The 27,566-nt window shown below is 40.6% G+C and overlaps 1 protein-coding gene and 1 long non-coding RNA gene across 2 annotated transcripts in view; one reads left to right on the top strand and one right to left on the bottom strand.

Annotated features, from left to right (window-relative positions):
* The window catches only part of PDK1 (pyruvate dehydrogenase kinase 1), a 28,581-nt gene extending 6,795 nt beyond the window's left edge, over nucleotides 1–21,786 (bottom strand). The window contains exons 1-6 of the mRNA XM_074967598.1: nucleotides 21,738–21,786; nucleotides 12,845–12,986; nucleotides 5,862–5,933; nucleotides 4,827–5,011; nucleotides 4,424–4,519; nucleotides 4,054–4,131 (exon numbers count right to left, since the gene is read on the bottom strand). Of these exons, the coding sequence (XP_074823699.1) occupies nucleotides 4,054–4,131; nucleotides 4,424–4,519; nucleotides 4,827–5,011; nucleotides 5,862–5,933; nucleotides 12,845–12,986; nucleotides 21,738–21,759 (595 nt within the window). The 5' untranslated portion in view covers nucleotides 21,760–21,786. The remainder of the gene's footprint in view (nucleotides 1–4,053; nucleotides 4,132–4,423; nucleotides 4,520–4,826; nucleotides 5,012–5,861; nucleotides 5,934–12,844; nucleotides 12,987–21,737) is intronic.
* Nucleotides 21,787–22,110: 324 nt separating this feature from the next.
* The window catches only part of LOC141995982 (uncharacterized), a 33,457-nt gene continuing 28,001 nt past the window's right edge, over nucleotides 22,111–27,566 (top strand). Inside the window, exon 1 of the long non-coding RNA XR_012641453.1 lies at nucleotides 22,111–22,376. This is a non-coding gene — a long non-coding RNA (uncharacterized LOC141995982). The remainder of the gene's footprint in view (nucleotides 22,377–27,566) is intronic.

The following is a 27,566-nucleotide window of genomic DNA, read 5'->3' as shown; positions in this document are numbered from 1 at the left end:
TGTTCTGAAGTCCAAATCCTGCGTTTGTGATGTCATGATTAGTTGTTGTAGAGATTGAGATGTCAGAAACAAGATTATGGGACACAATGAGTGCAGAGCCCTACAACTTCCAGGGAATGGGAAGAAGCTGAGATCTTATTTGAACATATTTCTAGTAATAAAATTGGGAAGGGGAAATAATTGTTTTTAAAAAGATGGCCTTGAAAAATTGTCACACTTTACAATAATGATTAATTACACTGCAGTTACATTGCAATTACAGTGTGATTCAACTGTGGCCACGCTTTATGAATTTAATGCCTGTAATTAACACTAATCCATAAAGCCAGCTGACTACATTAAAGCATAATTACAGTGTAGCAGGACCTTGCATAATTAGTGTACCTAAAAATCTAAAAATATATATTCTAAGTATGAAACATAGTAACTAAGTAATTAAATCACATAATTAATATAATAAACACAATTCCAGTTATATTCGTTAGTGATAATGAGTTATCAAAAACCATAAAGGAGTGAGAGCAGCAGACTAAAAACAATGGACTTAAAAAAAGCAGACTTCAACAAACTTAGAGAACTGGTAGGTAAGGTCCAATATGAAGAAAATCTGAGGGAAAACGGAGTTCAGGAGAGCTGACAGTTTCTCAAGAGAACAATATTAAAGGAACAACCGCAAACTATCCTGATACAAAGGGAAGATAAGAAGAATAGTGAGACACCAATAAGGCTTCATCAGGAGCTTTTAAGAGACCTGAAAAATAAAAAAAAATAAAAAAAAATCCTACAAAAATAGAAATATGGACAAATTGCTAAGGAGGAATACAAAAAACAGCACAAGCATGTAACTACACAATCAGAAAGGCTAAGTTACAAAATGAGTTACACCTAGCTAGAGACTTGAAAGGCAATAAGAGGAGGTTCTTTAAATACATTAGGAACAACAGAATGATGAAAGTGTAGGTCTTCCACTTTAGAGGGAAAGGAGAGGTAAAAACTGATGGCATCAAGAAGGCTGGCGTGTTTAATGCCTATTTTGCTTCAGTCTTCAAAACAAAAGTTAATGGCAACCAGATACTCAAAACAATATTAATAACAAGGGGGAAGGAATGCAAGCCAAAATAGGGAAATAACAGGTTGAATATATCTAACTTATATAAATATTCTTTAAATTGGCAGGGCCTGATGAAATTCACCCTAGGGTACATAAGAAACTAACTGAAACAATCTCGGAACCATTAGCAATTATCTTTGAGAACTCCTGGAGGACTGTTGAGATCCCAGAAGACTAGAGAGGGCAAACATAGCAGCTATCTTTAAAAAGGGGAACAAAAGAGGACCTGGGAAATTATAGCCCAATTATTGTAACTTCAATACCTGGAAAGATACTGGAACAAATTATTAATCAATTTGTAAGCACCTGGAGGGTAACAAGGTTACAAGGAATAGCCAGCAAGGATTTGTCACGAACAAATCATGCCAAACTAACCTAATTTCCTTCTTTGACAGGGTTACTGGCCTAGTGGATAGGGCAGAAGCAGTAGATGTAGTATATCTTGATTTTGGTAAGGTTTTTGATACAGTCCTACCTGACGTTCTCATAAGCAAACTAGGGAAATGGGGTCTAAATGAAATTAGCTTAAGGTGGGTGCACTACTAGTTAAAGACCATACTCTAAGAGGAGTTATCAATGGTTTGCTGTCAAACCAGGAGGGTGAATCTAGTGGGGTTCCACAGGGGTCAGTTTTGGGTCCGATACTATTGAGTATTTGCATTAATGACTTGGACAATGGAGTGGAAAACATACTTATAAAATCTAAAAATGACACCAAGCTGGGAGAGATTGCAGGCACTTTGGAGGCCAGGATTAGAATTCAAAACAACCTTGACAAACTGGAGAATTGGTCTGAATTTACCAAAGTGAAATTTAATGAAGACAAGTGCAAAAAACTTAACTTAGGAAGGAGAAATCAAATGCACAACTACAAAATGAGGAATAACTGGCCAAGTGGTAGAACTGCAGAAAAGGATCCGCGGTTATAGTGGATCACAAACTGAATATGAGTCAACAATGTAACGCAGCTGTGAAAAACGCTAATATTCTGGAGTGTTGTATGTAAAGCATGTGAGGTAGTGTCCCTCTGCTCAGCACTGGTGATGCCTCAGCTAGAGTACTGTGTCCAATTCTGGGTCCCACACGTTAGGAAAGATATGGACAAACTGGGGAGAGGCCAGAGAGCAACAAAAATTATAAAAGGTTTACAAAACTTGTGAGGAAAGGTTAAAAAAACTGGGCATATTTAGTCTTGAGAAGAAAAGACAGAGGGCACCTGATAACAGTTTTTAAATAAGTAAAGGGCTGTTATAAAAAGGATAGTGATCAATTGTTCTCCATGTCCACTGAAGGTAGGACAAGAATGAGCTTAATCTGCAGCAAGGGAGATTTAGGTTAGATATTAGGAAAAACTTTTTTAACTATAGGAGTAGTTAAGCTCTGGAATAGGCTTCCAAGGAAAAGTTGTGAAATCCCCATCACAGGTTTTTAAGAACAGATTAGACAAAACACCTGTCAGGGATAGCCTTGGTTTACTTGGTCCTGCCACAGTGCCGGAGGCTGGATTTGATTACTTCTCTAGGTCCCTTCCACCCCTCCATTCCTATGATTGTATATCCAAACTGTAACTACACTGTAAACTAGTGTGATTTATCATACTTCGTAATACAATCAAAGTTTCTAAGAGGCACCTGCAGCATTTAACATGCTTTTTTCTACAAATATTTCCAACCCTCAGGCTAGGAGTATGGAGGAGAACATATTTTACCTTGACACGGAATGGTAAACTTACCAAAGTCAAAAGAATAAAACTGGTAAGTGCTTATAAAATATAATTAAGGCCTCACTTTTAGTCCAACCTTAATCAGGCTTTCCTTCGTGTGCCCTCATTTTTGCAGGCATAAATAGGGGGTGTATTTTTGCTCATGCAATTATTTGTAGATGCAATTTAGATCACTCCAAATTCTTGTTAGCAGATCTGCCTGAATTTACTTTTAATAACTTCAAAAACATTGCTGTTTGGATCAATGCTACCGCTATATTTTGGATGAGCTCAAGTAACTTTAATACACGCATACATGTGCATGTTTCTGTACACTAGAATCTCAATTTTACAAATGCCAATCGTACAGATGACCTTTTATACGAACCATTTTTCCCAAAGGTGAAAAAAACCAAAGTCACGTAACAACATATTGATAAAAAACAAGTCAACATTCCTTTGCGTTTGAATGCATTTATTGCATTGGAAATTGCTTTGCAGCGGTCTGAAGGACTAAAAAATGTGATCCTGTGCACCATATTTCAATTTATGCACTGTTCCCACTGTAATTTTGAGGTGTTCAATTTCATTAATTTTTTTGATTTTATGAACTCCAATTCCCAATTAGTTTTAAAAAATAAGAATTCTGCTGCATCTGTGTATGAATGCTTGTAGTCAAATTTTCAAAAGCTGTTTTGTCACAATTGGTGGTGTAAATACTTGTTTACATGGGCACATCTAAGTAACTAATTGGACCCATAAGTCAAGTAGTTGATAGCTAAATGAAAGAGAGAAATTGGAATACAGCTTTAATACTGACTGGATCTATGAACTGTACAGATAAAAAGAGTTAGGAGGGGAAAATAAGACAAAGGCACAGAGATGAGGAGCATATGAGAAAGCTGTAGACATACTGAAAAGACTGAAAGGTGGAGAGAGATACAAAAGATCTTGGGGAAGGGGGAACAGGGCTGTTAAAAGTTGTTAGACCAGTGGCTTTCAACCTTTTCCATTTGCAGAACCCTAAAAAATTGCAAATGGAGGTCCAAATGGAGTGGAAATCTTAGATGTGGTTCACTGACCCCAGGTTGAAAACCACTGTTCTATGGTAACAACAACCTTTCGCAGACCCCTTAGACACTGTGTTAGATCAACAGTGGAAAACTATCATAAAACCTTCTGCTCAGCCTGATGCTCCTCATTTGAAAGAGGAGGATCCCCAATTTCCACACACACTTACCATTCAACTCTTCAAGCACAAGTTCTGGAGAGCTCATGTAATACAAATCACAAAGTCTCTTAGCATTTTCATAGCCATCTACAGGAAATCAAAACAGAAAAATGTAAATACAAAAAATACATTTCCCTCCTTTTTTCAGATGTTTTGTAGTTTATTGAAAAGAACATCAACTAAAAACCAAAAATATTCTGCACTCTTATTGTGGACCTTTGGTTTAACTACAAAATCATATTAAATTTGAACTGGAGTTTTCTGCTCTACATAAGGATGATATTAGTACAATATAAGAAGAACCTAATTTATATTAGTTCTCTATAGATTTTAATGTACCTTTTCAAAATTCTTGTTCAGCTGGTCTGCCTGAATTTACCTTTAATAACTTCAACAATATTGCAGTTAGGATTAATGCTTCCAATGTGTTTTGGATGAGCTGGATTAACTTTAATTTTTCCACCAAACAGCAAAGCTGCCAACAAAGAAAATAACGTTTAATAGGCAATAAAATTTCACAATTTTCATGTCTTCAGCATTGCTGAATGGAACAGAATAAGCATAGTTTATAATTTCTGGCTGTGGCATTCTTAAAGAAAAATGGTTCATTTGCTTTGCTGATGACAAAAAAAATGCTTTATAGGCATACACAGGTATTTCCAAATGGATCAAGATGATGCTGTAAGCAGCATGTTCAAGGAAATAATCAATACCTAAAGATAAACATAAGATATACCAACACATTCCATTCATGAATTTTCCCCTGTAACAGTAGTACTTACAGTGTTGATTGAGGAGCATTCTGATTGAAATGCGACTCATGTAGAAACGATCTAAAAAATACTGCACATTCTGACAGGTCACTGGATCAACACCAAAGCTTTCCTTGTACTCAATCACACCTTGAGCCATTGTAGGAATTACATCATTGTGTCGGTTCCGGATTGTTATCACAGTATCTGTAAACCTAACATTAATGAACTGTCAATTTTTCACTTTCAGGTGAATTTAACACTCATTAAATTCCTGTCAGCAAAGGAAAGTGAAGCCCACTATTTACTGATATAGCATAGAACCACCCTAGCAGAAAAAGATAGTCACTTTTGAGCCTCATTTAAACTGAAATTACCAATAAGGGTGCCATATATAATAGGGGAGTTTATAGATAGATGTTTTTCAGTAAGAACTGAAGTGAGACCAACAATGTTTGCAGAGATCACCATGTGGCTGTCAGATGGCAACTACCTTCAGACACTGGTGACCTGAACTGAACTAAAAGTAAAAGGTTGCATGTGCCATTATCTAAACCACACTATTCTACTCACTCTCAATTTCTACAATTTCACAGAAACTGAGTTTTGGGGACCAGAATTATACTTTTGGTAAATCAAAAACAAAACATTTTTCTTGATTTAGTGAAAAACTGTGGGTCATATTATGATCCATTACTAAAAGGTCAAGGCCCTTAAGATATGTCTACACAGCAACTAGACACCCACAGCTGGCCCTTGCCAGTTGACTCAAGCTCGCAGGGCTCGGGCTGTGGGGCTGTTTCACTGCTGTGTAGACTTCCAGGCTCGGGCTGGAGCCCAGGCTCTAGGACCCTGCAAAGTGGGAGGGTCTCTGAACTCAGACTCCAAAGTGAGCCTGGAAGTCTACACAGCCCAAGTCCTGCGAACCCAAATCGGTTGGCTTGGGCCAGACGCAGGTGTCTAGTTGCTGAGTAGACATACCCTTAGAGATTTTCTTCATCTGAACCATCAATTGCCATTGTTTATAAATATACATACTTTAAAGTATTTTAAAAACACACTTACCTATGAATAACTTCTGAATCTTCTGCACTTTTGTCCTTAAAGTCAAGGATTTCCTGAAGACTCTGAACATACCTAAAACATAAATCCTGTATGCTAGATTTTTGTCATGCTATTCCATACAGATCTTCTATTTTGTGAAGACATTAACAATTTTCTTTTAACATTTGTTAGCTTGTAATCATGAACAATAGCACAGACCCACAACAGTCATGTTATAGTTATGGTTAAAGAGGCATTTTCATTACTAGCCCCTACTTTCAGGCACTTTCAACTTTCAAAATAATATCTTGTATGCTGAAAATACCTTGGGGCTTGTTCTCCTGCCAAAAGTGTTTTTTTTTTTTAGTTTGTTACAAATTTTAAATGATTCAAATGGATAAAAAAAAATCATTAAAACTCAGTAAAATCATTTTAAAATGTTTTTCACACTTGAAGAAGCTAGTCATATTTTTCTTGCACTCTATTTTGACAGCTTTTTTGAGAACTACTTGTATGCCAAGTTTGAATTTTTACAATGAACAGGCTGTAACAGATTAAACATAGTGTTCTATTTATCTGGCCAATTTAAAACACCCTTTAGGTGCAGGGTTGTATGCACACAAGTTTCAGAATGCTTCTCGAGGCTGAGATAACTCATAAACAAGTCAGTTTTCCTATAATATACATTAAAATGTTTTTTCCTGTTCTGCTTTTTTAAATAAATTCATGAAATAAGCGACTTTCCCAATAAAATGCATTCCCGTAAGCCTCTCAATAATGTAACTGCTTAATTGACACATTTGTATTTTATTATATGAGCAGCTGCCCTGTCAATTTTTCACTTTCACATGAATTTAACACTCATTAAATTCATTCTAAGTTCTACCTGATTACTCCTGAATGAATTCTGCACCACTGCACATGAGAAGAATTCATGTCCCCTGCAGATTTTTTTTCTCCACAGAAAATACATTCTGTTGGAGAGGGGCTGCAGTTACACCTTTCAACCACCAGGGTCTGATGTGGCAGCAAAACAGAGGGCAGCCTTCTCACCGTAGCAGCTAAGAGCAATAGGGAGAGAGCAGAGGCTGCTTTTCTCACAGTGATATGCCTGTGGGATCAGGTGAGGGGAGATGGGATATGGAGGATGGACAGAGTGGGGCCCACAGGGCTGCTGGGGGTTCATAGACTGGGGTTCAGAAAGGCTAGTTGCGGGACAGACTGGGGCAGGGCGGAGTGGGACGCAGGGCCATCAGAGGGCAGGGGGATGCAGGGCCACATGGGGACAAGGGTATGGGGTGGCTGAGTGGGGTGAGGGACACATGAGGATGAGGGCAGGGGATGCAGGGCCTCATGGAGACATGGGCAGATGTGCTTGACTGAATGGGAGAGGCTAGGGGTCAGCCAGGCTCCCCAACTCCTTAACAATCCCTCCCCCACACCCAACCCCCCTCTTCCATACTTCTCCCAACCACACTCAACAGCCCTCCACATTCACTCCCAGCCACCTTCTCAGCAATTACTCTCCCTCAGCTCCTCCATTACCCCTGACTCCCCAAAGCCTCTGCACTGCTTCTGAGGGGTGTGGAAAATACGTTTCTTCGTTGTAGTTTAAATGAATTATTACTCAAAATTATGTATTAATATGTCTAGTAGGGAATCTATATGTCCAAAACATTTCCTGAATCTTTTTTGTTGTCTGTATTGTTACAGACATACTTGTTGATAGGTATTTTGAAATAAATTACCAAAATAATTGAAACTGGTGTGATTATATTGTGTTATTTTGACAAATAAAATATGCAGAATTTTCCAGAATTTTAAAATATTGTGCACAGAATTTTTAAATTTTTGGCACCAAATTTTTATTTTTTGCTGCAGAATTCCCCCAGGAGTTCCTGACGCTTTGGCAGGTTTTTAAGTGAGTAGTGTTCAGTATAGCTACATTTAAAATGATGAAAATTATGATGATTTTTTTCCTGCAGGGCTGATCTTAAAGTCAAATTCTTCAGATGATGTTTTAAAGTGCAAAATTAGACCTGCCCCTCAAAATCCAATAAATCATCTTTGTGCAGGGAAGTAAGTGGGGGTTGGGTGGAGGATAGATTCTAAACACACACCCACACACTGAAGGCAGACTTCTCCACCCACCCAAACCAGTACACACATAGTAACATTCTTATTGCCACATGGTGCATTAGCCCTTTAAAGAGGATGGGGCTCATCCTGACCTGTGCCAGGTCTAGACTGGCTTACGAGGTGATCATCAGGAAGCCACCTGATCCTCAGATCAGCAATGGTACTTCCTAAAAGAGGGAGTCTGCTCAGTTAGAGAAGGAGAGATCTCCAGAATACAGGAAGGCTCATGTAACAGAGCTATGATTAGAGAATACCTGGGAAAGGACTTTCTATGCCACCCTAAGGGAAAGACAAGGGTTGAAGGAACTGTAGGGCTAAGGAAAGACTGGTTTTGATTTAAGTTGACATTGAACTGTGATGTTGTTTTACTACATCAGAACCCACAAAGGGACATGTTTGCAACATGAGAGCCTATGTGTGGTTTGGGAATGGAATCCTAAACAGGGAAACAGAGGCAGTGGGTGAGCCCAAAGTCAAACTAAGTAAGCCGCTGCCACACTTACATATTTGATATGGCTAATGCTGTGATTTATTTTAAGTGCTGTATGGAGGAAAATGAGCTAATCTCTTAAAGCTCTTAATCAGTAAAACAAAAACATTACTGCCAAAAGAAAAGTAGTCCTATATTAAATTCATAAAAAAAGGTACGAATAACAAACATAAAAATGGAAATATCTTCAGTACTGGACCATGTATTTAATCTCACTGCTAGTGCATGATTGTTCAGTATAGTAATGGTTACGCTCTAGAAAATGTCTTGAAAAACCTACTACTAATAGGGACATCACTATCAGTTTGGGCCAACATTTATATTTGTTAAAATCAGATTTTACAAAACATAAATCCAATATTTCCATGACTTATCCAATAGAAATAGATTCATAGATTCATAGATATTTAGGTCAGAAGGGACCATTATGATCATCTAATCTAAACTCCTGCACAACGCAGGCCACAGAATTTCACCCACCACTCCTGCAAAACCTCACACCTATATCTGTGCTATTGAAGTCCTCAAATCGTCGTTTAAAGACTTCAAGGAGCAGAGAATCCTCCAGCAAGTGACCCGTGCCCCATGCTACAGAGGAAGGCGAAAAACCTCCAGGGCCTCTTCCAGTCTGCCCTGGAGGAAAATTCCTTCCCAACCCCAAATATGGCAATCAGCTAAACCCTGAGCATATGGGCAAGATTCATCAGCCAGATACTACAGAAAATTCTTTCCTGGGTAACTCGGATCCCACCCCATCTAATATCCCATCACAGGCCATTGGGCCTATTTACCATGAATATTTAATTAGATACATTTTGCAGATCATTGAAGGCTCCAAGATCTTAAAATGGAGAGGAAGGTAAGGATCTTAGATCTTCTTTGTCCTATGGGTGAGAGAAGAGAGACAACAGAAGATACTACAGGTAAACTGTGTAAAGTGTAAAGCTAGGTAAGTGGTGTAAAACAGAGGTTTTGTGGAACACTGGATCACCTTCTATGGAAAAAGAAAGATGTAGGGCTTGGACTGCCTCCATCTCAGAAGGAGAACCAATCTTCTGGGGGGAACAGACTAGCTAGAATAGTTGGGAGGGTGCATCCAAGGGGATAAACACATTGCATATAATTGAGACTCTAGCTAGCACGCATGTAAAGAATCAAGGGGCATAAGGCAATCAAATATATTCTCCCATATACCAATGCTAGAAGGCTGGGAATCAAGAAGAACTAGAAATGCTCATTTACTATCAGAAACATGAAACCTGATAGGGTGAGTCACATAAGTGGAATGTTAAAATCACTGGATACACTATTTAGGAAAGAGAGTCAACAGAAGGGGAGGCAGGTAGAACCCTAAATAAATATTGATAAGTCAGAAGAACAGGATCTGGAATGATTATGAATTAACATTCTAACTGATAATTACAAGATGGAGTTACTAGGTAGAAGTCCATTATAGACCCCAAAATCAGCTGAAGGAACAGAATCAGCAGCTCCTTCAATTTCTACTTATAATGTATAGAAAGAAAAATTGCATTATGATGGGGAACTTCAATATTGGAGACATAAGTCAGAGGTCTCATGCTGCCACTGGTATAACATACTTGGATGATAACTTTAATTATAATTAAATTATAGTTGACAACTTTCTACAAGTATTGCAAACAATCTGGGGTAATTCTATATTGGACCTCATTCTGATGGATAAAGATAAACTGACTGCTGCCTTGATGCAAATGATCATGACTGAATGCCATTTATGTGCAAACAGAATAGTCCCAACCAGTATGCTTTAATGCTTCAAAAAGGCCAATTCCCAAAGTTACACAATGGCAAGCAAAACGAGTGGTAGGAAAACTGAAACCTCAAAATGTGAGTTGTTTATTGTTAATTGTGAATTGTTTAAGAATGCTTCTAGTTGCCCCAAAAATATAATTCCATAATCAAAGGCTTTTTAGGTTAAAACAATCCTGGTTAAGAGAGGAAATGAAAGTAGCTGTTAAAAATATTATAACAAATAGGAAGGTGATAGCCATGAGTACAAATTGGCAGTTAGGAAACTGAATCTCTCATCAGCTTCTCCATAATTATTGCATTGGATCAAAGAATTAAAGGACTGTGGCATAATCAATGCCACTCAGCATTGTTTCATGGAAAACAGGTCTCTTCAAACTTTAGCTAATCTCACCCAAAATGATAAAGGTAACTGACATAATATATTTAGACTTCTGTAAGGCATTTCTCTGAACCCTACATGACATTCTTATGAAATAACTACTACACAAAGTCAATGTAGTCCATATCAAGTGGATTATAAACTAGTTAACAGATCACAAAATAACTAAGTAAGGAGCCACCATCCAGTGGAGGTGTTTCTAATGTTGTTCCACAGGGATCTGTTCTTGGCTTAAAGCTACTAAATATTTTTTTTGGATTATTGATGAATCATGGCTGGTAAAATTTGCAGATGACACATTGGCCCAGTAGAAAATTGAGGGGGCAGACCAGTTATACAGTTATTCAGGTCTGGATTGCTTGGTAAGGCAGGCTCATTTGAACACGTGCATTTTAATACATCCAAATGCAAACTCACATCTAGGAACAAAGAATGTAGATCACACTTACAAAAGGGGAACTGTATCCTGGAATGCAGAGGCAGTGAAAAGGAATTTGGAGTAATAGTAGATAATCCACTGAACATGAAATCTTAGTCGATGTCTACACTGTCTCGCAATTCAGACTATGGGGGTGTGAATAGCAGTGTGCACCAAAGTGCTGCTCTGGAATTCTCTCATGCGGACACTGAGCACAAACTAGTTCACATTAACAGGAACCTTTTAGTTTGAACAAGCAGTATCCAGACAGGGGAGTTAGAGAGCAGCACTTTGGTGCGCACTGCTATTCATACCCTTGCACTCCAAACTATAGGGGAGTGTAGACAAGCCTTGTGTGTGATGCTGTAGCTAAGAGGGGTAATACAATCGTTGGATATACAAGGACTCCTCGGACTTACGACGCTTTTCAATTGACTGCCTGTTTCGCCCCTACAACGCTTGTTTCACCCTTGACACTCAATTTGCATAAAGTTTGCTTGAAATTGCTGTAGCTCACGAAAGCTTATGCTCAAATAAATTTGTTAGTCTCTAAGGTGTCACAAGTACTCCTAAACAGGATAAGTAAGTTTATATATTTATTTGGATGCTATTTACAAAATGCAGTGTACGGTAAATATGTTGATGTTGCAACATTAGTTATCTATAATTCATTTTGTACAAAAATCTGGATTATTGTGGTGAAAATAGTGTATCAACCCTTGGTTCAGGAACCAATCCCCCCTTCATACCATTGATTCCTATGGGAAAAGCAGTTTCAACTTACAACATTTCAATTTATAACACAATTCTGAGGAACAAATTGTGTTGTAAGTCCGAGGACTCCCTGTATAAACAAAGGAACATCAAGCAGGAGTGAGGAGGTGATCTCCCTCCATGCAGCATTAGTGAGACTATTACTGAACCACTTCTGGTATCAACACTTCAAAAAGGATGTTGAAAAATTGGAACAGGTTTAGAAAAGAGCTAAAAGAATGACTTCAGGTTTGGAAAACATGCCCCTAGTCAGACGTTAGAAGCTTCATCTACTTATTTTCCAAAGGACAGTTAAGAGGTGACTTGATCAGTTTATAAGTACTTAAATGAAGAGATTTCTAATGGCTGACAGCTTTTTAATCTAGCAGAAAAAGGCATAATAGCCAATGGCTGAAAGCCAAATCTAGACAGATTCAGACTAGAAATAAGGTACAAATTTAACCCTCAGGACAATTAACCATTGGAATAATTTATCTAGGGATATGATGAATTCATCATCACTTGAAATCTTTAAATCAAGACTAGAGATCTTTCTAAAAGATATGCTATAATAAAACAAAAGTTATGGGCTTGATGCAGAAACTGATGGTTGAGATTCTATGGGTTATGGAGGTCAGACTAGATCATGATGGTCCCTTCTGGCCTTAAAATTAGGAAACATCTTAAACATAAACAAATGCCTTTTCAATGTCCTTAACCTAGAAGGATGAATGACACTGACTGAATATGAACTATAAACAGAAGTGAAACTTACTAGTCTGTTTCTTCTTGAAAGAAAAGCAAGGAGTAAAAACATGATGATCAGCTAGAAGTAAAATACTCAACACTCTCTCAAATAGAATTTTAGATAGTAACAATCACATTCAGAAGAAATTGTTTAATGTTACCATATAACAAACATGTATCTGAAGAGTTTCTTACGCAGTTGCTTAGTTTCTTAGTATTTCTTAGTTTACTTGCACAACAATAACCCTTAAAGGTAAGAATAAGAAATACAAGACAGTTCTTACCAGCTCTGCACCAGCTGAACTGAAGGTGTCTTTAGCAGGTTGTCTGGAAGCAGACTTATTTCTTTCATTATGTTTGCCAATCTTACAGGCAACTCTTGTCTCAAAAACATGAATGAAGTCTTTTCACAAGCATTTTCAGATCCTAAAACCAAAATATATTTGGAAAAATCAGAATATAGTTAACATTTGTGGAACATCTTTATATAGCTATATATAGATCACTATTTTCCTGCACATTTTTGTGGTCTGGCTCTGAGGTTAAATTAGATCAGGTTTGAACATAGGGATAACTTGGATGTGACCCTTTGTAGAACTGCATTATTTCACCTTAAAACAAAAATTGGTAGATACTAGTTACTTTGTCACTTAGGAACAAGTATGTTTTAAAAGATATTTTTCACCATGAATTAAATAAGCCAGTTGCTTACAAAGAGTATTGTGGCACTGGGGAAGGGGGAGGGTATCATCACATGCAACCATAAAACAACCTGAATCAACAGGATCTGAACCCTGGACCTTCACATCCCCAATACAGGCCCCTATTCATAAAAAATTATCTTTTTTGTTGTTTTGCCACAGCATGGGAGGATGGGCTAGATCAGTGGTTCTTAACCTGGGGCGCATGCACCCTCTGGGGGTGCGAGATGCCCTTTCTGGGGGTGCAAGACATGCCAGATTTTTTTAGAAGGTAAATCATCGAAAACACAAATTAAGCACAGGCACATAAATACATCTACTTTGTTTCATCAAAACTATGTATTTATTAACATTATACATTTTTAATGATTACTGTAATATACATTGCAATGAAATTATCTTGCTACAAAATACAGTGTACTGCCATGTTGCTGGGTATTTCTTGACGTCTGCGCAGATGATGATGTGGCAGCGCCGCGGGTTTGTTTGAATTCAGTTAGCCGCTAACTTTTAGCGTGTTGGTTACAGTTTACTTCCACAGCAAAACTCTGCAACATCTCTGGGTAGTACTTGCGTATTTTTGTGTGCCTACTGCACTATTATTTGTGGTAAGTAATAACAAAACTATTTTACATATATTTAATATGCATTTAAAAGTGTATAGACCCCCCCCATCTCCACTTATATATTTTCTCATATATAAAATGAAACCCTTTTCAGTAACTCTTGCCATGTCAAAGAAACGCAAATGGAATGACGACTGTTTTCATTATGGGTTCACTTGTACAACAGAGAAGGATAGAAATCAGTGACCACAATGTGTACTATGCAGCTCATTATTTTCAAAAGCCAATCTCAAACCATCGATGCTGTCTGAACATTTCAACAAACAGCATGGTGGTGCAGCTGCTGGACATGACACTGACACCCTGAAGTCTACAAGGGCACGATCTGATTCTCGCGGAACCTTGAGGATGTTTGGGTTTGTGTCACTTGAGAAGCCCTTGTTACAATCATCCTATCAAGTTGCATATTTGTGTGCCAAGAAAAAGAAGCCTCATACAATAGGAAAATGAAGGAATGACCATCGCAACTGAAGTGACAAAGCATTTGCAACAGTTGAGTGACTCTTTCCAAGGATATTTTTCCACTGGAGATCTTGATGTGGCAAAGAAATGGATACTGGATCCATTTCTTTTTAACCTGGATTCCATCAACGATAGTGATTTGATGAAAGATCTCATTGAATTACGAGCCAATGGCCAAATCCGAATGGAGTTTGAGACAATGAAGCTTGAGAATTTCTGGTGTGCTCAACTAGCACCGTTTCCACAACCGATGAAGACAGTGCTGGAGATCCTTGTGCCCTTTGCGACTACATACTTGTGTGAGATAGGATTTTCATCACTCTTACACATCAAAACAAAGGCCAGAAACCGCCTAAATGCGAGTGAGGACATGCGTGTGGCTATTTCAAAAAAAGTTCCTTGTTTCTCAAACATCATTGAACAAAAGCAACAGCAGACGAGTCACTGAGCCAGTAAACTTAAAAAAGGTGTGTAATTTTTCATGTATTCTTAATTTTACTGCGAAATTAAAATAAATATATAATTCTCTCTCTTTCATTCTATAGTTATGATATATCTAGGTTTAAAGAACTGACCTACTTCAACGATTTTTGATAAGGGGTGCAAGAACATATTTTGAGAACCAAAGGGGTGCAGGCTGCAGTAAAGGTTAAGAACCACTGTACTAAATGATACTTACTATGGTAGAGACCTGACACCATTGTCAGCAATAAGGTCTATAAAATGTCCAGAAACAAAGGGTGATAACTCAAGGTAAGACCAGAACTCTTTATTGCCTATCTTCTAGATCTATGCACCTTTCCCTAAGCTAAAGGGTATGTGAATGGGCCACATTGTCTCCAACATTTTTGACACAATGCCTGTCTTGGTATGTGGTGGAACAGATAGCTGGATTCAGCTCAAATGTAGAATGTTCCTCGAAACTGGAGAGCGACTCAGAGCTCTAAAATGACCAATTCCTTTTCAGACCATACCTTAAAAAAACAACCAACCAACTACAAGTTAGAGGTACTGTTTAATGGACCTGTCAAGGGATCCAATCCATGAAAAACATGCAGTCAAACTTTATTTGGGCATAAAAACTTGCTCTTGGATGAAAACACAACAAAATATTAGTCAATGAGAATTTTCTTGAATCAACTCACATCTTTCATAGGTGACATTAAATGGCATTGTTGTTAGCCTTAGCTGAGATCATGGCTCTAAAACATGGGGGTGGGACCGGAGGGTGAGAAATCCTTCACTCCCACCCTACTGGTGGTCCTTTAAAATGAGGGTTGAAACACCTTGGCAATACAAACATGGGGCAGCTTACTTATGTGGCTAAATAAGACTTTTAACCTCGACTAGAAAAATGCTAGAAAATGTACTATAGGGAGCAATCCTGCACTGCTAGGGGGATAGACTTCGATCATCAAATCAAACTTTTCCAACTCTAATATTTTTGATTCCAGGACTTCAGTCTCCTGGACTGCCAACTGGTCTTTCACAAGAACCAAACTGATGTAGGTTTTTTTTTTAAATCTATTAATCTTTTACTTACAAGAATACTGAAAACTGGAACTCTTCTTTTCTCATGTGCAGAGTAACAATACTTTTAGTTCACACCCCTGGTATTTTTAAATTAATTTTGAGAACACTTCATTCTGTAGGATGGAATAGTCACTTTCATGTAAAATGCGTTCCTTGTCATACTTAGCAAGTTTATCACAAGAGAGATTACTAGATTTTCACTAACCCAAAGGCAGTATGCAGATGAACCAAGACGGCTCTAAAGTGAGTTACTTTATCAATGTAACAGTCCATCAACTACATGTTCTCCAAACAAGCCTCAGCACATAAAACCCTGATTCTGAAATTCACTGCATACAGGCATACCACAGGGAACCCAGTCTGTGACTGAAATGGGGTGTCAAGCAAGTGCGGTTGTGCACCTATGAACAGTGAATTCCTGAATAAATGCCTAAACCATAATGGCTCCCCATTAAATAGATCTGTTCTTCCACAATATGCACCTTCCAAGACAGTGGAAACATCAGCATTAAGATTTAAGAGACCCAATATATCTGTAATTTACACAAGAGACTAAGACCCCAATCCTGTGAAACTTATGCATGTGCTTAACTTTATGCACTGTGAATAGTCCCATTGACATCAACCTTTAATATCAAACTGACATGCTATTTGTTCCATAGGGCTTCTTTCATCAATCTTCAAGTTGGATGGTGCAAGGGAATGAGGCAGGGACACACAGTGAGTGAGACAAAGGTTCTATAAATCAGTGTAATAATTGGGGCCAAATTTTGCCACTACTGTGTCGTAAATTTGAAGGACAACATGCACTGGGTGAATGTATCCGTTAATTGAACAGGGAGGATTCAAAAATCGAACAGCTGCCTCATATCCTGTGCAGTCTAACTTGGGCGTGGAATGGTCAGAATTGCTGCAGAGAAACAATATTGTGATCATGTAATCAAAGACTGACATGACACCTGCAGCAGGACACAGAGTTAAGGTTATTTGTAGTACCTTAACTATGATATCAGGATAAATCAATGATTTTTTTAAAAAATAAAAATAATCTTTTAATTTAAATTAGATTTATTTTTTAAGTTAAACTATTTAAAATTAGTAGATATTTGCTGCTGAAGTTTTAAAGAGTCAGTCACTGACTTGATGGAAGCCATGGGCTAAGCATCTGGAACCAGAGTTTGTTGAGGTGATAAACCAGTTTTTGACAGCATTAGCCAATTCTGCAGGGCAGTGAGAATATTTTCTTCATTTCAATTTGTTCAACTAGTTGAGTTCAACGACTAGCTAAATTCAAAGTTAACAAATTTGAGTTGATAAAGAAGGAAAGCTTGTTTTCCTCTTCAAATCTATGTATAAAAACTAGGCATAAGAGAATGATATCTACTAGTTCTAAAATCTTGAAAGACATAGTCACCAGAAAATTGATTCAATTCACTAACTACAGATAAACTTCCTTCATTAAATAAATCAGTTAGTTTTAAATGCAAAACGTGTTTTAATAAACTTTTTTTCTTATGTATCCAGCATATTTAAGGTAGTTTTATTTAAGTAAGAATAAACATTTTAAAATGCTGGTTTTGTGCATTTTTAATTGTATTTGAATTGCCACCCAAATTGCGCTGGACATAAATCACAAGTAAAAAATTAAACAAATCTAATAACTTACATTTATTTAGGTACTACATATTTTATGTAAAGCTGTACAAATGCTTAAATATGTGTATAGATACAGTATATCTACTGGTTAGCAAAAAGAAGCATCAAATTTAGTGTAAAAGCTTTGTTTAGTTGCAAATCAACATGTTTTAATGGCTACTAAAATGTGAATCAGCATCTCTTTAGGACAATAACTAAAAAGTACAAGTAAAAACCAAAATTAAAACTGATTATTTAAATCAAGGCTTACTGCTTGCTGATTTAAACAATGTTAAAATCAGTGATTTAAATTGCTTTGACTTCAATCAATTCACGCTGTGTGACATCATATGACTTTGTGATCTTTACATTCTTTTAATGTAGATTTGATATGGAATATTCAAGTTTTCTGTCTGTCTGAATGGTCCAGCTTTAAAAAAGAAAACAAAGAAAATCCAGACTGAAAAAGCAATCTTACTGTAATGCATAGAGAATGTCTGATCATGTACTATTGCCAGACTCCTACCTCTGAGCACAAAATCATATCTACTACAATTTTTAGCCTCAGCCACTGGTTTTCTAGCTTTTAAGCATCTCAAAAAGTTGATATATTTTGAACATTTTTTCTGGTTATCCATGACCTTATGTCTAAGCACTGATGTCTATAAATTACTGCTTTGCTGTGAGAAATATTTGCCTTGAAAGCAAATTCCCATTGTAAGGGAGACACAGTAGTTTGGGGCCTATATTTGTTTTAAAAAGTAACTGAACAATACTACAATCACAATTCATATATCGCGTACATAGAATGATTACAGTTTTTACTATGTAATGCTTTAGATCATTTATCTTTTTAATTTAATAATTTTATTTTTTTATGATTTAGAATATCCTTTTTATATATAAAGGATACACTTTTGTCTTTACATAACATATTGTAAAATGAATAATTATGTAAAAAATGTTGAATGGATAAAGGGACCTTTAACTTTGAACAGCTGAGGGGTATCTTCTTTAATTGAAATAATAGAGCCCTGTGTTTTTGAAGCTTGATGGACACGTGTGTTAGACAGAGTTCCCCAGGTATGTGTACATATAATTTATCAAAGAGATGAACCTACAGAAACTGGATCCATTGCATTGTGACTCCATACCCAGACTTGATAAGGTTTCTAATGTCTGCCTCTAAGATTGTTTTGTGTGTGGCCAAAGGCGACGAGTTATATGGGCCCTTGGTGCCCATGCTCCATCAACATTCATGGAGGTGGGCCCAGCTCCACCAATGTTTGGGCCCCAGGCCCCGTGCTTTGGGGGTTCCCGCGCCATGGGTTGGCAACATGGGGCACTCTCACCTCAGGGGCAGCTTCCCCGCATCCCCACAAGCAGCTCCCCCCACCCCGAGAGTTGCTGCATGCTGCAGAGAGTTCCCAGCACTGACCCAGCTCCCAGCTCATTGGCTGGGAACCCCAGCTAATGGGAGCTGCAGGAGCCAGCGCCAGAGCTGCCTGGCCATGCCTCCACAGCAGGGAGGAGGAGGGAGCCGCAGGCAGAGAGAGCAGCTGGAGTCTGTCACTGTCAGACAGACACAGCCAGGGTGTTGTGGTGACAGACAGATGGAGCCAGGGGTGGGAGAAAGAAGCAGCAATGGGCACCCCGGGGGCTGGCATAAAATACATAGTACAGAGGGAGCTTCCTGAGGGGGCTATACCAACACCCCCGCCCCTGCAGAGCAGACCCAGGCTGCGGCTGGCTCCGTCCAGCTCCGTCCATCACTCTCCCCCGCCCCACAGAGACCCAAACAACCCTCTGTCCCCCCAAAAAGACCCCCCAACGGCCCCTGTGCCCCGTCACCCCTCTCCAGAAAGTCTCCCCCCTTTGTACCTCCAGAGACAACTCCCCTCCCCACTGCCTCCCCTGCTCCAGAGCTCCCAACAATCTCCCCCTTTGCCTCCCCCACAGCCCACTGGCCGGGAGGCTCCCAGTCTATTGGCCATCCCGGCCAATGGGAGCTGCACCTGAGGCAGGGTGCCTGCTTGCAGACACAGACCTGCCTGGCTGTGTCTCCACAGCATGGGGAGGGGCAGCCACAGGTGAGCAAGCCCCAGTCATCATCATCACAGGCCCAGCAATTCTCTGGGTATTAAAGTTCACTGAGGCAAGTAATTCAATCTACTCTTCCTTTCCAGACAGTTTGTGGCTTTTCCTGTAATAAAACTTACAATTTCTTTGCAAAGAAGTCCATTTATATTTTTTTCACTTGAGAAGTATATTTTCTGGTTGTTCATAAGCTCATTTATTTTGTTAACTTGGTTTCATAGGCAATTTTAAAAGTCACTTGAATTGTACCTGTTTTTTTCCATTGGTCCAAAAACACATGGAAGATGTGCAGATTTTTATTTCTGTGGGCCAAACCACCTTGTGTAGAAATATAAATATCCAAGCTAGAAAAGCTCTGAAAGGGTAAGGGTCCCTTCAGGAAATTTTCCTCAAGTCATTCATTCTTCTGGGCATACCATTCTATTGTTCCCTCCTATAGTGATAGTGATTAGTATGTCCACCCACAGGGGAGATGCAGAAGACAGGGTCAACCCTGCAGTGACTCTGCCTCTACCCTTGTTCTCTGTCTGCTCCCTCTACCAGCCCCTTTGCTCTTCCTAGGATTGCCCCTACCATTACTCCCTCTGGGTCTTCTTTCTCTGGAGCTTCTCATGAAGTAAAATCTGTCATTACATTACAGGGTTCTTATCTCTGTAATGTATTTAATTTTGATACATTATTAAGTGTTAATTAATGCACTGTGGGAGTCCCCTTCAACCCTCTGTATAAATCGATCGTCTTCTTTCCACGTTTTGCCCATAGGTTTTTCTGCAGCCTTCGGGCAGCCAGCAATAACCCTGCAATCACCCTTTGCATTAGGGTGAGGGAAGGGGACCATGGGTTCCCTATTTATGTGATTTGCAAGAAGTGTTATCATTACTCAAGGTACCAAATGTGTTTAAATGATATAACTGCCTTGTAAAATCCCAAAGCAAGCTCATTTTCATTTTTCATATAATCTCATATACAGTACACACATTTTTCATGAATTATATGAGTTGAATTTATTATTTATTAGCTAGGTTACTGCGGGTTTTTTCAGTATGGCAAAATGTATGCTATTTTATGGGTTGAATGATTGAATGACATAATGACAGACATTGGGGTGGTGGGGGTATTAAGTCCAATAATTTTGTCAAGTGTTCTTCGTACAACATGGTGGTGCCTACCCTGCCTTGTACTTCAGGGGGTCAAGGGGTCCAAGACAGCCTGGGGATTAGCGGGGGGCCTGATGCTGGCAGCAGCGAGTGACCTGGCCCTAGCCCACTCTGCTCCACCTCGCTGGCTCCCGGCATTGCTCAGGGCCGGCGGTCTTCAGGGAAGAGTTGGAGCAGGGTGGTTGCCCCAGTCCATCCTATGGACAGGACAGATCCACTTAGGCACCACCAAAAATTATACAAACCTGCTGCCCATGTGTGTGGCACTTCGCTCTCTAGTGGTAGATTGCAATTCTGGTTTAAAAAACTCTGCTGGATATTTTGCTTTGTTGCCAGCTGTCGCCATTTATTCATTAGCGCTACAACTTTGGCCACAGCTGTAACCAGCCTCCTGATGAGGCCTCAAGCGGCAGCGCTCTATTGAATTTCAGTCCTTGCCTGGCCAGAAAACCCACTCTGATTGGCTGCCTGCCCCACCATCCCACTTCCTGGGAGGGAAGAGCAGCCAATCAGGCCCCCTGGGGGGAGCCAGACTTGGGGAGGCGGTGAAGAGGGTTGCGGAGCCTAGAAGCTCAGCAGCTTACTCGGCGGTCGCCTCCTGTGAGCAATGAGTTCAGTCCGCTCTCTCCATCTCTGCGGGACCAGGAAGGGGAAGAGGGTGCAGAGCCACCCCCCACCCCCCGAAGGGGAGAAGAGGTGCCCGTTGCCTGGGGGCTGAAGAACCAAAGGCGCTGCCAGAGGAGCCCAGGTAAGCCGGGGGCAGCGGCGGAATTCAATGGCAGCCCCCCATCCACTGGTGGGGGTGTTCACGCTGCAGCCCGGTCTCTGGGCTAGAGCCAGGGGCTCCTCTGCCCACGTGGCGTTGGTGGTGCGGTACCGCCTCCTGCCCCGGGGAGGCGGGCAGGTCAGCGTAGCCTACCAGGGTCCTGCCGCCCCGGGTGGGCTGCGGGCGCCCCGGGCACTCACCGAAGTCCAGAAACTGCTTCATGGAGAGGGGCGACGGGGAGCAGCGGGCGTAGAAATCCACCTGCTGCGGGAGGCCGGCCGGGGAGGCGCCTCTCAGCAGGGCCCGCAGCGGCCTCGAGACGCGGCTCCGCTCCTTTCAGCCCGGCCCGGCCACCATTCCCGCCTGTGCAGCTGCCCGGAGCCTCGACTCCTGCCCGGGCCGCGGCCTCCTACGCTGCGCGTCCCCCGGGGGAACTGGCGGGCGGCGCTGCACTGAACTGGGGGGCGGGAACGGGGCGCCGGGCACCGCCTCTCTCTCCGCTCGGCGCCGCGCCCCGCCGGTGGGGGCGGGAATGGTGCAGAGGGTTGATTAGCGGAGCCTCCCGACCTTGACACCACCTCAGAGAGGGGCCGCGGCCGCCCCCGCCCGCTACGACGGGCAGGAACCCTGGGCTCGGCCCGGGCCTGGCCACACAGCGAGCCCTAGCGGCGAAGGCCAGCCCGGCACCTTGCCAGGGACCCCCCACTGAACTCGGCTCCCGCCCGGCTGGCCCGCGTGACCCTGCTGGGGGCTCCTGTTGGTGCCGGAGAACTTGTCCGTGTCACTCCCCCCCACAGCCGCCCGTTCGTTGGGCGCTGAGAGGCACTGAGTTTGCTACGGTGAGTTGGGTTGATAGATTTGTCTATAGGCAAGAAAGTCCTGGGGTGGAGACTGAGCTCTCCGTGTCTCCCCCGGGTTAGCATGCTGGCAGAGAAGTGCGTGTGGCAAGTTTTCCCTACCGCTTCCCTGTGATACCAGGAGTTAATTTGCCAGGGCTGCCCAGAGACCTCTTTCTCCAGCCCTAAATCTGTAAAACAAAATTTACACCAAAGCAAATTAGTTCATTAACTAACTTGCATAAAATGGTTTTGTGACCCTGACTTAATGCCCCCGTTTTTCCTCCTCAAAATTGGTGACCCTACATAGTGGGTGATACCCAGCCCCCACACACAGAATGGCATGGGTGGGTGTAAAGACAGACACTTACTTGTACCACTTTATTAACTGTCTGCTGCTTTCCCTATAACAGGGTTGGCTTGTGGCCCTTTTGTGTATTTATGATGTATAATGAAGGCTGCAAAGTTTATTTAAAAGTCAAGGTTTTTTTTCTGCTTGTTACAGTAAACATTCTTGGTCTTTCTCTTCTTCCCGGTTTTATTGAATGTCAAGTGTGAGAGAGAGATGGATGTTTAAGAGGTTAAGAGTTCACAGTAATTGAAGGGAGTGAGGGTTGAACCTTTTACAAACACTTCCTTTATTCAAAATATTAATTATCAAGGAAGCTAAATAGACTTTAGCAAAAACACACACAATCCAGGGGTTGAAATACTGGCTCTAGTTAAATCAATAACAAAATTCTATTGACTTCAGTTGAGCCAGGATTCTACACAAGTATTAACAGTGACTAAAAATCTTCCTTTCTTAATAGCACAACTTTCATTTGTTTGTTGTGATGTCATAATTTACACTCACTCTGGTTAGCAGGGTGTCTTCCTGTCCCTAATATAATAGGGAATTACACGTTCAGTAGCTTTTTTTCCCCCTATAGATTCAAAGGCTAGAAGGGATCACTGTGATCATCTAGTCTGACTTCCATATAACACAGGCCATAGCACTTCCCTGAAATAATTCCTGTTTGGCTGCTTTTCTAAAAGATATCCCCTATTTCAGGGGTGGGCAAACTTTTTGGCCTGAGGGCCACATCTGGGAATAGAAATTGTATAATGGGCCATAAATGCTCACCAAATTGGGGTTGGTGTGCAGGAGGGGGTGCATGCTCTGGGGTGGGGCTGAGGATGAGGAGTTTGGGGTGTAGGTAGGGTGGATTTGATTTAAATCACTAGTCAGGAAGACTTGATTTAATAATGGATTTCTACATAAGTGCATTCTTGTTGGTTGTCATAACCTTAATACATATTCTTCACAACTCAGAGATAGATGTAGGTTTCATTTTTAGAAGGTACACACTATACATGTTTAAGTGATTTACTTTGAAAACTTTTCAGATTAGTTTTACAGCTGTATCGGAAAATGAATGAATGTTCGGTTATTTTATTTACCAAAAGTAATTTGAAGAAGAGAGTTCACCTCCCAATGACTTCATAAGTATCTCCAATTCAACAGGTTAATCATCAATATTTGGAGGATTTTCTTGCCAGGCTGTATTAGGAGGAGAACATCGCCAGATACACATTTAAATTGTTTTATTTAACTAAAACAACAATATTCTGGATTTTTTTTCTTCAACAGCAAACGTGTAATATAATATAACAAACAAGCATATGAATTTTTGAATTTAGTTAAACATTCAAGTTTTTTAAAATCAGGTTTGTTTTTGTTAAAATTGTTTAACTAAAATAGTTAAATGAAATATGTGAAAAAAACAAAAATTAAATAGACTATATCAGCCAGGTCAACACAAGAAACTTAAAATATTGGCTTCTGCAGCTAACTCGGTCATCTTCACCTTCATTTTCCTGTTTTGTTTTTCTTTTCTGTATTATGAACAATCTTTCCTGCTTTTTCAGGTCCCAAATGATTTCTCAATTTGGAATGAATTAGTCCAAAGGAAGAGCTGACAGGTAACACTGCTGGCTTTGCATCAGTGTTGCTCCTAGGCCTCTCTGAGGCATCACTTTGTAACTCTAGCTGCTCCACAGATCTGTAGTATTTTAGGTCTGATGCTTTGCTTATGGTTTGTTGTTTTCAAATGCCTGTTCTTGGGTCTGACCATTCCCATGCTGGATCACTGTGTTAACTGTCTCAAGGGTTCACCGCTTCTGTTAGGGGGCACAAAATCCGGAAAGATTGTTGGCCATCCCTATTACTTGCTAGACTCTTTTCACATTCTTTAATCTGGACATTTCTGTAATGGCTCTCAGGATCTGCCTAGAGTCTCTCAGAAGTCAACCTCAGTTCTCTTCAGCCTAATATTCTACTCCTGGCACCTGGTTAGGAGTTGTCACAGCATGGTGTCATTGTCCTAGATTGTCTCTTCCTTGACGTCTTCTCCTACAATAAGAATGTCATCAGCTACAACGTTGATGCCTGGCGTGTCCCTCTAGTGCCTGGCTCAGTTTGCACTGAAACACCTCTAGGGCCCAGCCAATGCCCATTTGCACCCAATGGTACCTGCTAAAAGTTGAGGCAGAGGTTATCCAGTGACTGGATGACTCATCTAGATCAATATGCCAAAATCCATTATTGATATCACAAAGAATGAATACTTTCCCTTGATAAATCAGGAAGTGTGTCCTCAGTCGTTCACAGTGGCTAATGACTTCTTCTCAATGCTCTGAGCGGTTCTGGATCATTACAGATCTTCAGTTTACCTGCAGGTTTTCTCACTATTACTAGGATGCTGAAGTCTGTGTTAGTTAAAACAAGTGTAACAATGCCTGTTTTTTCAGGCTTGTCAGTCCCTTCTTCAGTGGTTCCACAAAGGCTAATCATAGAATCATAGAATATCAGGGTTAGAAGGGACCTCAGGAGGTCATCTAGTCCAACCCCCTGCTCAAAGCAGGACCAATCCCCAATCAAATCATCCCAGCCAAGGCTTTGTCAAGCCTGACCTTAAAAACTTCCAAGGAAGGAGATTCTACCACCTCCCTAGGTAACGCATTCCAGTATTTCACCAACTCCGTGTTTCAGTAGTCTCGTTGGCTGCACATGGGGAGTCTATATGCAACTGCCGCTTGCTCTATAGGTTGCTAAAAGAAATTTGTCCTTGTAGTCTGTTAGAATGCTGGACACAGTCACTGTGACTGTTATCCCTACTCTCTCTCACTGAGAATACTATCATGTACTGTGATCATATCCATGGCATGCACTGCCCTGCACCCTAGCAGTGAGTGGTACTCCTGTAAACTCCAAGGTTAACATCTTTTGTTTCATGGGATACTCATTGACAGCCTATGTTTGCCCACTAGCCTCAGAACACTTTTATTGTACATCACAATTACTTGATCCCATTTCTCCAGTCTAATATTGCTTCATGCCAATGTTGCTGGGGATTACATTGCAACTGGCTCCACAGTCTAGCTGGAATAAAATTGGTCATTGTTCTAATAGTGTAGTTGCAAATCTAGTGGTAGAATGGCTGGCAGCCTTCTGCAGTGTATGTATATTGAGTCTTTAGATCAGATAAAGTCATACTGCAGATATCCCCGTTTCGTTGGAAATCTGAGTCCTCAATCACTGCATGTACTGCGGCTTTCTAATTCCTGGGATAGCTGCAGCATTGGGACATAAAGTAGCTACTATTTCCTTTGCTTTTTGCAGCTTTCTTTAATAATATTACCAATTCTAACTGTTTCTAACTTCGCATTTGATGGTTTTGGTATCATATGATATGATGTGGGTAAATCACACAAACTCACTGCTAGTAAATGAAGTCTGTTGTTTTGATACTATACAGTTTGGGATAGCCGACCTGCTGAAATGTTTCATTGCTTTTGTGATGGGTTCCCCTGGGGTGCCACCTGGAACTGGGGTATCACTGAGCCCCCCGACCCACCAGCCAGGCTCCCTTTTACACTGTACTGCTGTGACCAGTTACAAAGCCGTCTCCAGCCTGCACCTTCACCAGCATACATACAGGAAGGACACACCCAGCCGCAGTTACATGCAGGCTCTATGACCAGGCCCTGCATGGGAAGGCTACTGCTAGGGCAATTATCAGCTCCTCAGGCACGCACCCCCTCTGGAGTATAAACCCAAAATTCTACTGTCTTGCACTGCACAGGGAAATGTACAATGTAAGCTCATAACATTTGCCCCCTATGTCAATGTGGAGAGGAATATGCAACAGCCTTTTGCCCCCAAGTTATGATTCCCACACACTAGTTTAGATAAAGCAAAAGCAAGTTTATTAACTACAAAAGATTGATCTATTTGCTATCACTTAAAAAAAATCTAAGCAGATTACCTAGCAACTTGACAAAAAAACGCAAACTAAACTTAATATACTAAATAGATTTGGGTATGAATAGCAGATTTGCACCGTAAGAGATGATACAAGCAGGCTGCAGATTCTTAAGGGGCAAGCTGCCCTTGCTTTCAGTTTAGAATCTCCAGGTTTTCCAGTCCCTTTAGCCTGGGTCCAGCACTTCCCCCAGTTCAGTCTTTATTCCTCAGATGTTTTCAGAAGTCCTGTGTGGGGAGCGAAGAACACCAGATGTCAGTCCCCACCTGGTATAGCTTTTGCACATGGCGAGAACCTTGTGTTTCAAAGCTTGGTTCCCAAACTGGTCTGTGGAAAAACACTGACATCCCAAGATGGAATCTAGAGACATGTGGTCACATCACATGCCTTCATAAAGTCATAGCAGCCATTACTCGGAGGCTGTTTGTAGCATTCTCAGGAAGGCTCCCCAGATAGGAAATAAGCTCCTCCTAAGGCCTGTTGTTTTTTCCTAATGGCTCATTGCCCTGAATAGGCCCTTCCACACCCACCATCTAGAATGAAAGCACCTTGTCTAGTAGGCATTCCCGAGGCATTTGAAATAGAGACATAGTTAATGTTCATAACTTCAGATACAAAAATGATACATGCATACAAATAGGATAATCATATTCAACAAATCATAACCTTTTCAGTGACATCTCACATGACTTTAATTATGACATCTTGCATAAAATACATTATAATCATATCACTATGAAGAATATGGGGTGCAGTGTCACACCTTTGTCCATAGTGGTCTTTGTGTCAGGTTTGACAGTTCACTTAGTTCTCAGAAGTCTAAGTAGTATTCTGTAATGAGGTGGTAGCATCAAGAATGTGGGAAAATTCAGTATGTTTATAACAG

The sequence above is a fragment of the Natator depressus genome, chromosome 11 (genome assembly GCF_965152275.1).
Source record: "Natator depressus isolate rNatDep1 chromosome 11, rNatDep2.hap1, whole genome shotgun sequence".
NCBI lineage: Eukaryota > Metazoa > Chordata > Testudines > Cheloniidae > Natator > Natator depressus.
This window is presented reverse-complemented; position numbering and strand designations above follow the sequence as displayed.